The sequence below is a fragment of the Bombus terrestris genome, chromosome 13 (assembly GCF_910591885.1).
Source record: "Bombus terrestris chromosome 13, iyBomTerr1.2, whole genome shotgun sequence".
Lineage (NCBI taxonomy): Eukaryota > Metazoa > Arthropoda > Insecta > Hymenoptera > Apidae > Bombus > Bombus terrestris.
Window position 1 is genome coordinate 10,263,808 of NC_063281.1, and position 10,300 is coordinate 10,274,107.

A 10,300-nucleotide genomic window follows, 5' to 3' on the forward strand; every position below is an offset into this window, starting at 1 on the left:
ATTACAAAATTTTCATTGAATTTGAAACTTTTAGAAATAATAACAAATACAATTTTTATAGCATATTTATTTCTAAATATCTTCTACTTTTAAGATAGTATGAGTTATAGCAAATTTAAAATTATAACTTGTCAACTAGAAGAGATTCATGAATGTAATACATACTTGGTGACTAAAATATAAGTTTAGGGTACTTAAAATATTAGTTTATTAACTTAGATACATTTATACCTTCTTCATTAAAGTATGTGTATCCTTCTCAGACTATTGATATCAGAATGCTGATTTCATTTATTTACACCCACTTACACATTTCATTTCGTTGCATGGTTTTTTAACTTCATTATTTGATTATTTCCGAGAATATTAAAAATTTTATTAATTTACTTATTGATTTTTCTTTGTTCTATCTTTGCTTTTCACATCTACATTCCAATAATACAAAATTTGTGCAGCTATTATAGCATTTGATATAGAGGAGCACATATACATTATTATCATTGTGGTATCTCCTGTTTCTTGGATAGAGGTAAATATTCGTGTAAGAGATCCAAAGAGGAGCATGAAAGCTGTTATTGCTGATAGCTGACCAGTATTTCCATTGGAGTAATTTGTGTAGGCTTGCATTAACTGAAACAACATGAAATCAAAATTTTCAGTAAATTTATATATATTATATAATGATCTTACCTTACTGGCAAGTACAATGGGTATATTCATTGCCTGACAACCCCAGAGAATATTCACCGGGGTCAAGCCACTAGTAGCAGCAAAGAACACTGCTAGATAAGCAGCAAGGAATGCAGTTGCTTGAACTGTATTACCACTGAAATGCATGACTAATATTGCAATTGCTAAAGTTTGCATACCTAAAAAAACTCCATCACCCCATGAACTAGAATCCAATCATTCATTGATTAATTATAATATGAATGTATACAAATATAAAAGGTATATATAATTTTAATTATAGTACCTGAATGGAAAACCACTTATAAAACTGTAGGATACCATGGATGTCATGGCAAATAAGTCCAGTAACACGCTGAAGACATTGATGCCTTCTGCACTTTTACTTCTAAGAATTTTTACAATCTGTGGTATCTTAACTAACAAACAAAAACATAATACAATATAATGTTATACACAAAGTTAATTATACATGCAGCTGTTGCACAAAAATGCAGCTCAGTATTTAAACTGATGATAATTACAAAGATTACATAAAAATATATTTTCTAACCGAGAAGAGATCCACCGATGATGCCGAGACCTAAAAATTTGCTCAGCGCCAATTTGAAGCATCCAACTGAAACATGTTCGAAATTTTCATGTTTTACTTGAAGTGGTTCGTATCTTCTTCGCAGGAAATTCATTTTAACTTTTATAAGAAGTAATTTAAATCGTCAGAAAGGAATAATGACTTCGAATTTATCGTCGAGAAAAAAATTGAACATCGTTGAGCGCTCACTACGAGTATTTCAAAATTCGATTGTTCGAAAATCTAATTTATTCAGTACAATGTTCAAAGTAATAGAATTTGGAAACATTACAATTCACGGTATGCGAGAGTAAACAGGAAGTAAAATTATATTTAAAATTCTTATACTATTTGTATACTTTTTTTTATACTTTTGTTTATAGTAGTGTGAAACTATATATATACGTATTATGTTTGTATTTGGATGTGTAAATACTAACAAATTGTAAAGTCATGTATTACATCGTAGAATTTACTAAAGATAAAATAGGTTACGATATGTGAGAAATAAAAGTATTAGTTCCAAACTTTAATCTTTATTTCTATTGAATAATGGTATGCAAACAACCATGAGAATGAGTATAAGTAAGACACTGTGGATAAAAATAAATTTATTGTAATTCTATGAATCAATTATATCAGTTATTGCGGCCGTTTATGAATGAAGTTCCAGCACTCACCGTGAAAAAAGTTCATGTCATCGAAATATTCTTCTATGCACTCTTCTGTGAATAGTAGAAGAGAAACGTTCCTGATTAAGTGAGCCATACTTGCTACACATGCGTTTTATATCTTCTGACTCGTGTCAGAAAGCAAAAAATAATGTAATTCCACTTTGTTACGTTTACGATGTATAGGTTAATATAGAGTCGTTCTACTGGTAAAGTCGACCTTTATACCGATAGATATCTCGTTATGGTAGAGTCCCAGCACTCTTCGATGAATAATGTGGCGCGCCATTTTAAACAGTTATTACCCATATGTTTTCATGACATACTGCAATTCTTATTTATTCTAATATTATTCGTTCCCTGATAATGCTTTTATTAATTATTAATATCTAAAATAATGAACATTAATACATTTTTAAAAATACACAACGTTACTACCAGTAATTCGTGAAATGCTCAACATTAAAACCACGAGTTTTAAAAGTAAAGAAACTCGAGCAACTTCATTTCTTACCATTTTCAAATACTTCCTGTCACCGACAGTGACATGTTTATCCTTTGGATCATTCGTTTTTTCGGAGCTCGTCTGTATTTCGTACTCTTTTCAATATTCCAGTAAGAATTGCAGCAACATACAACTGTATCCTAGTCTCTACGAATGCAGTCGTACAACTATATTCTATGATTTCCTACAACATATATCGCACCATATCTAATGGTAAGGAAGTAAGACTACGAAAATTAAGATTATAAAATTATGATCACGAAATAAACCATGGAAAAATAACGATGGGTATTTCTGACATATTTACGGTGCGGTCACGATTCTACAAAAGAACTCACTATCTCATAAGCAATAATTCTTTGATGTTGCTTTTATCACACGCAAATATCAACGTACACGGAAAACCGATAACAAAAGCGCGTAGAGGTCGGCCGAATTGCAAAATAGTACGATGTGGCGAATATATTTTAGAAAATTATCAGCATGAAATCGAACTCGGGCAATTAGCGATAGCAGGTCGAAGTGATTCGTCAGGCCGCCTCTTCACGCGAGCCAAGATGCATTCGCATAAGTGGGTCAGAGGTTGTGGAACAGGAGTGGTTAGGGCAACCCACGCGATAGCTTTTGCTTCTTTACCTGCATTCGATGGTCGTGAAGTTCCACAGGGGTGCCTGGTACGCTCCTCCTATTCTAACAATTCCCTCCTATCCTTCCTCACTGTTTTTATCCGCTTTGAACTTCCATTATGTAACTTATTAACTCAACGTCTGAAAATTAACAAATTTTATTATATTAAAAAAAAAAAAGAAAAAATTTCATTGCAGGTAAATTTGATGTTTCAGAATTAGAAACTATACTTTAGGAAATCTTTGATGATAAAATAATTCAGAAATGATTGAATGGGCTGGTCACTTTTCGAGATTCTAAATGATCACCCTTATCAGCCAGCTGATCTAATATTCGCAGATCTTGTAATGCGACATAAGAATATAGCTCGGGGAGGACATAGTCATGCGATTTTATCCAATTCGCCGAATAGTTAGGGTAGTTTAAAACGGTTTCAGGGCGCACGCCTACGGAATTCTAGATTATGTACACATACTTCGAGTCTGTTGTTCGATGATGCTCAGTCGGAGTTTTGCTTCCGTCTCGTTGATTCTTCGTTGTGACTCTGACTCGCATCTGTTCGAGGCATGTCGTCTCTGATCGTACAATATCGAGGACATTCCTCCGCTAAACAGTTTAAATTCGAACAGGCGATTGTCAATTAGAAAAATCGAAGGTGATTGTTCTGAATCGGAGAGAAGAATGTTGATGGAACGTCGAAGATTCAACAGGTACTAGAAGAGATCTAATTCGAGCATGCAGAGTGTTAATACGATTTTTCATTGCGTTAAAGATCTATCTTTTTTTTTCTTTTTGGGACACTTTTAATAATTGCTACCGAATCTTGCAAGCTGATCCAGGATAAAATAACGTTGACCTCTTCGGGCTCGTTCTTCCTTCAACAAACTCTACTGCAATGAAGCGAAATTGAAGACCAACGGAGTGCATCAGTGCAGACGAACCTACAGATTTGCAAGTGCGCTACATGAAAGCAAACGATGAGGCGCTATCGAATTTGGAGCCGACCAGCTCGGATAAAACGGACAAGAATGAAGAACAACCTGTGGTGGACGAACCGCTAGATAACAACCCGAAACCAACGCTAGACATTGTATCAGATGCGAATATAGTTCAAGGTTATGACCCGAAAACTATTTTTTATCCTCCATTCACCAACATATACTTTAACATCGTTTGTGTCATACAGAAACAATTCAGTCGAGCTTAGAACTTCCACCGACGTTACACGAACGATTTATGCGAATCAAACAAATAGTGAAAGATGCCATAGCTGCGCATCACACGTTTATGGTGTATGGAAGGGCGCGAGTGATTCGTGAATGCATGTTAAGACGAGGATGGTGCGAGAAGTTCTTCAAAAAGAATACCAATGGTATCTCAGTCGTTTCGTGAATTTTTTCAATTTTGTACTTTACCTTTGGTATTATATAAGTCGACTTTCTTAGGCGAACAACATTTTAACGTGGATGCAAGTCCTGTCGTATTGTTGGCTGGTATCGGTGATTTAAGGGATCAGCAAAGCGAACGCCAACTGATCTCTAGAATGCTCACTAATCACACCGTGGATTTTCTCTGGAACACGGGATCGGAATGGCCCGGTTGGCCAGCACAGGACAACAAAACGACGATCTTTAACAGATATTGTCGGGCAGGATTCACGTCGAAGGTACCTGAAGTGGCCTTGCCTGATTTCTTTCAGTCATGTGAAACGCATTTTGTACAAGGATAATATATGCTTGTAAGAAAATCGATTGCCTTAGGTGGGCTTATGTTCGAACGTCAGACAAATGCACTGGTATTACGAGGCTGGAGTGGCGAATACACTTTTTCCACGTTGTTATAATTTATGCCAAGGCGATCAGATGCACGCTTTCGTCGAAGACTTTCGGTGAATCATGTCTATTATTCGGACAAATCTTCCTACTTTTTAACATCTTGATTTTTATTTCATTATCCATATTTCGTATAGATTCACAGCATGTTTAGGTCTGTTAAAATGGTTAGTTAATAAGATCAACAACGAAGGTGAAAACGCAGTTAGAGCACCGACTGGCACGGTGCCCTTGAAGGCGTTAGAGTTCGCAATAAAACGATGCAGCGATTACATTAGCGCACAGTCGCACGAGGATATCGACCAAGAAATCGAAAGGGTTTGGGTGCATCAATGGGATCAGTTTATCAGCTGGTACTATCAGATCGTTCATGGTCACGCTCTCTTTGTTCGAAACAATGTGCCATTTCAAGTAAGCAACTCGATTTCGATCGAATCGCTGACAAGTAAAGTCATGGGAACTATATTAATTTAGCACGGTGTGAACAGAAATTCTTCTTGGCGTCGAAGCATATCCTGAAGAAGATGAAAAAGTACTGGCCACAAATCGATATGGACGGTGTGATGAACGTGTGGATCATGAAACCAGGAAATAAAAGCCGAGGTCGAGGAATCGTTCTCCTGAATAAACTGGAAGATGTCATGGCGAAGATGAATCCATCGAATAAATCAGACACGCGCTATGTCGTACAAAAATACATTGGTAATTGCTGCAGCCTTTAAAAATTATCGATCGGTACATTATGATCCGGATAAATGTACTTTTAATTAACACACGTTGTTCCCTTTTTTACAGAACGGCCATTACTCATACACAGTACTAAATTTGATATCAGACAATGGTTCGTCATTACCTGCGCCCAACCCCTAACTCTTTGGATATACAAGTAATTTGTTAGCTATAATGTATAGTTAAGTAAGTACAGGTATGCATAACTTGAAACAATTTCTGTTCCGTGCCACGTTATCTCATGCTTGTAAGTATCTATATCGTGTAATTATTGTGCGGAAAACGCATTGCAATTATCGTCAATGTACGTTTGAAATAGTTCACAAAGCAGAAAGAAGCAACTTGTTAATATGCATTCAAAATTATAACTGGCTAATTCATTACTCTTAAACAAGTTATAGGAAATTACTAGTCACGAGTTCACCTTCTGCAATACCGATCTTATCTAACCCAGTTTGCGTAAATGGGCTTCCTATTATTGTATTCATCGAGCGATATATTCGGCATGCGAATCCTATGAGCAACACGATCCATCGAAGAAGAGGATAGTAATATAGCATCCTCTTGTTCGCAGGGAAAGTTACCTGCGATTCTGCTCCCAGAAATTCAGTTTGACGGACTTCCACGAGTCGATTCATCTGTGCAATCACGCGATCCAGTGCAAGTACACGAATTGCGGCGATAGAAATGCTGCGTTGCCCTCGGATAATATGTGGGATGCTACGACCTTCAAAGAGTTTCTCAAGTATGATGCACTTCGATTCAGTCGCGTGATCAGATCGAAATTTGCAACTGACGAAACTCCAACAGATCTCAAGGACACGATAAAGCCTGGGACGATATAATCTATCCTGGAATGAAGCAAGGCCTGGTTGGCTCTTTGTTAGCTAGTCAAGAAGCTATGGATCGTCGGAAAAATAGTTTCGAACTCTATGGCGCTGATTTTATGGTTATGGATGACTTTTCCGTATGGCTGATCGAAATCAATAGTCATCCTGACATGAGTTACTCGAGCAAAGTTACGACACGCCTGTGCAGGCAAGTTCTCGAGGATACCATAAAAGGTGCTTGAAACTTTCCATTTGTTTATACGAGCGCTAGGCTTGCTTTCTTATGCTATGTGGGTTTCCGCAGTGGTTATAGATTATCGGGAAGACAAAAACGTTGATACAGGACAGTTTGAGTTGGCTTACAAACAAAGGATGCCAAGTTGTCAACCATATTTAGGTGCAGCTCTATCTCTCCAAGGGACTAGAATAACTACTTGCGGGAAGAAAGCTAATTTAAATAATCAGGAATCGAAAGTTAGTCTCGTTTCGAAGTCCCCGATGGTAGGCATCAAAAGAAAATCGAAGAATTATAAATAATTTCTTAATTTTACGAGCCTTACAGGATGCCATCCGAAAGTTAGAAATTATTTGCGATAACCACCTTTTATCAGATATTATAGAGATATTAGTACAGAAAAAAAAACATGAAACTATTGATATATATTAAGCATTATTATATAACTAAAAAGTGACGCTATTGTGTATGAATTTATATTTATCCGTCGTTAAATGAAAATAATCGTAGACTTGTTTAACGAAGAAGAAATCGACTGTGCACAATCAAATCGGTCCAGTGATCGTAGATTTGATCGAAGAATTAGAAATACAGCTTGACCAAGAATTTTACGCTTACTACAAAGTGGACTCGCCTAAGTTAAGGCAAGCTCTACCAACGAGTGCACCTCCAAAGCCCTTAATAACTGCTGTGCTGATCGATAAGCAGGAATCGACCGTGAAAAGTGCACCTGTGGTTGGCCCGGTACCCAACGTTAAGTCAAAGTTCCCTACATCCGTTCAGGTACGTATTACAATGATTATCGGGTGATTTTATTTAAAAAAACGATTGTACATTAGGAAAAAATTGGCAATAATCAGAAACATATAGCGCGTATGCCGAGAAAATCGCACACTTTCGCTGGATCAGATAGCAGTAAGGCAGAATCATCTCCGATGTCACAATCTTTGGTTACCAAGATTATGGCTTTTCAGAAACAATCTACAAAATTGGTACCAAAAATAGAAAAACCTTTGAAGTCAAACAATGATAAGGTAGATCTAATTTTACAGCACTTGCCGCCATATCTTATTCTGGATAATGTTCTCTTTATATGCGTTAGATAATTAAGACGGTGATACGAGACACTATTAGAAAGTACAAGAAGAATACTCCTCATCTGTCCACCATAACTCAGGAGACACCAACGTTGCCGTCTCTTCTAACTACAAACAAAGTTGGTCAAGCAGTGAATGTGAAAAATAAAAATCGTAACGTCCCAAAGAAATATCCTCGTCAAAAGAAGAATAAGATTTTATCAGATATCACGGACATGTACGCCGTTGGTTTAAGGTTAACTAAGTGATTGAAAATGTCTTTGTGATCTGCACTCGTTACTCTTCCATTGTTGATCTATCCTTAGAGTCTATATTTGAACGTATATTTGAACTGAACTGTAAATGATCAATAAAAAACTATACTACCGACCGTTAAGATCTTCCGATTTTTCATTCCCTGTAAGAAAATACCGAAACAAAATCAAATCGACTTCTTCAAATCGAAAAAAAAAACATGATTTGACATTAATTAACCAACATCAATGGCAACTTAAAAAAAAATCAAAATTATTAAAGTGGAACAGTCAGACAAATGGAGGCCATCGTTCTCCAAAGATTCTCCTCTAAATTCGATGATTAGCTGTACAAAAATTAAGCGATATACGTTCTTTTTGTCCATACTTGTCACGTGGAATGGAGTACGTCGACTCATCTTGGAATTCTGGAGGTACTGCAACCGTCGGCTATTCGCCTAATCAGAAAGATATCAGTCATACTCCTCTCAATGAAGATGATTTTCAATGCACATTTTTTCGACAATCCAAACGCAAAATCAAGGTACGATATATTGCGAGAGTTAGCTCTTAAAAGCCATCGTTAAGTAAAAGAAATCATGTTAATGTCACGATGCATCAAATTTTAACCCGATACATCTGTTTTTATTTAAATTCAATTTCATCAAATCAAATAAATCATACTGTGATAATATCATTACGGATGACTGCTATTATCAGCCACGGTGTATGAACGTTTAGGGAAGAACAATTTACCGTTCTACACATTCCAAATCCAACAGTGGCAAGAAAAACTTGAATTTTAATGAAAAAGTATGTGAACGAGTACATCAGAATCTGTACTGATAAAATGTTAGAAAATGTCTGGTCTTATGAAAAAGGTCTCGCCTGTTCGCATTATCCGATGAGTTCTCTCTAGTTTGCTCAGAACACAAGCTGATTGGCTGTTGTCAAACATTAGTTTTTCAACCAACAGCATCCTTTACGCGTCTTCACCTGGTAAAGGTGAGGTGGTAGCAGAACTGACGCGAGGTGTTCGGTTTCGGAAACGTGCGAATACCTCACGTGGTTCCTTTAATATTATTCCGGAGGGAACAATATTAAAACAAAATTCCTCGGTGCAATGAAATTTCATGCCTATAGAAGGCGAATCTTGTCGTTTAACTTGTCGGTCTACTAAATTACTCTAATTTTCCCTTACCAGCCAGGCACTTGCCACTCGCGGTGGTCAGACGAAAATTCGATCTCGTTCAATTTGTCCGACACTTGCACCGATTCGGAAAGCGAGTTTGACGAACAAGTGCACTCGACACCGTATATACCAACGAACTCCAGTGGCACGTACACGAATGATGATCACATTTCCAAGCCTGACGGAAAAGCACTCGATGCACCGAGAGTAACATTTAATCAAACGTTATATATCCACTCAGACAGAAGCCTGAAATCCTGTTTGCAGAAAGGATCGATGCGAAGAGAAATTGAAAACGGTTTCACACAAACCGTACGGTTAACGAAAAAGAGAAACTGCTTGAGAGAGAAAAATGATCCAAAGAATAAGCATCGCACGAGATTCTGTACGTCACGATTTCCTACGAAATGTGAGAAACAGATAGCGTTGAAAGACAAAATGTTTCTTGAAGGACGTATGAAAAATAATAGAAACGTGCAGTCAGGTAAAATTTGAAGGAAATTTAATTTCTTTTCTTTCTATATTATCTCTGTAACGTGTTTCGTATATTCCAAGGCATACAAAGTATTCTCCGTGGTACTAAGAGGTCATACGATCCCACGAGTATCGCACAGGACGACAGAAGTATTTGCAAAAGAAAGAAACTGATTGAAAATAGAATCGTGAAAAATAGACGTTTGCTAAAGTCTGTAGCAGAAGTGATACATGAGATGAGTAGACAAATTCCTTTTCGAATGGACTTTGATTCGATCCAAAGTATCAAGAATACAGTTGCAGAGACCGATCTGACGAGATTGGAAGGAGAAAATTTACAAGTGAAAAACCCGGAAATAGTTGAGAACAATCAAGCAATTAAGATCGAATTGCAAAGGCCAATTTTTAAAAAGGCCAACGTGGAAAAATTGTTGGACGACTCCATGCGTGAAGCCGTGAAAAAATATAGAGCATGCAGAAATACGTGGGATAGTATAAAAAAAGAACAATTTATAAAAGCTTAATAAAAAAAAAAAACATTTTGTTTACTCCAAATCATGAACATAGAGCAATATCGAAGCACACTTATCGATTGTCAATATCATCATCGAATG

At 36.7% G+C, this 10,300-nt stretch overlaps 2 protein-coding genes across 4 annotated transcripts; one reads left to right on the forward strand and one right to left on the reverse strand.

Moving 5' to 3' along the window:
* Window positions 1-184: 184 nt before the first annotated feature.
* On the reverse strand, window positions 185-2,295 carry LOC100642656 (mannose-P-dolichol utilization defect 1 protein homolog). The gene is made up of 5 exons (XM_003400211.4): window positions 1,942-2,295; window positions 1,244-1,309; window positions 977-1,109; window positions 691-895; window positions 185-630 (listed from the first exon to the last, which is right to left on the reverse strand). Exons 1-5 carry the CDS (start codon window positions 2,027-2,029, stop codon window positions 388-390), a joined length of 735 nt encoding a protein of 244 aa, XP_003400259.2. The 5' UTR covers window positions 2,030-2,295; the 3' UTR covers window positions 185-387.
* A 1,286-nt stretch (window positions 2,296-3,581) lies between these two features.
* Window positions 3,582-8,259, forward strand: LOC100642657 (tubulin glycylase 3A). Of its 3 annotated transcripts, none has more exons than XM_020866280.2 (14): window positions 3,582-3,774; window positions 3,895-4,179; window positions 4,251-4,436; window positions 4,510-4,730; window positions 4,825-4,952; window positions 5,034-5,307; window positions 5,385-5,598; window positions 5,692-5,782; window positions 6,200-6,370; window positions 6,436-6,689; window positions 6,760-6,956; window positions 7,201-7,473; window positions 7,530-7,724; window positions 7,793-8,259. In XM_020866280.2, the coding sequence occupies exons 2-14, from the start codon at window positions 4,029-4,031 to the stop codon at window positions 8,033-8,035; spliced, it is 2,598 nt and encodes an 865-aa protein (XP_020721939.1). In that variant the 5' UTR covers window positions 3,582-3,774; window positions 3,895-4,028; the 3' UTR covers window positions 8,036-8,259. The 3 variants fall into 3 exon arrangements, with proteins under 3 accessions (XP_020721939.1, XP_048267217.1, XP_020721940.1); XM_048411260.1 differs by having other exon boundaries at window positions 7,802-8,259; XM_020866281.2 differs by having other exon boundaries at window positions 3,904-4,179.
* The last annotated feature ends 2,041 nt before the right edge of the window (window positions 8,260-10,300 follow it).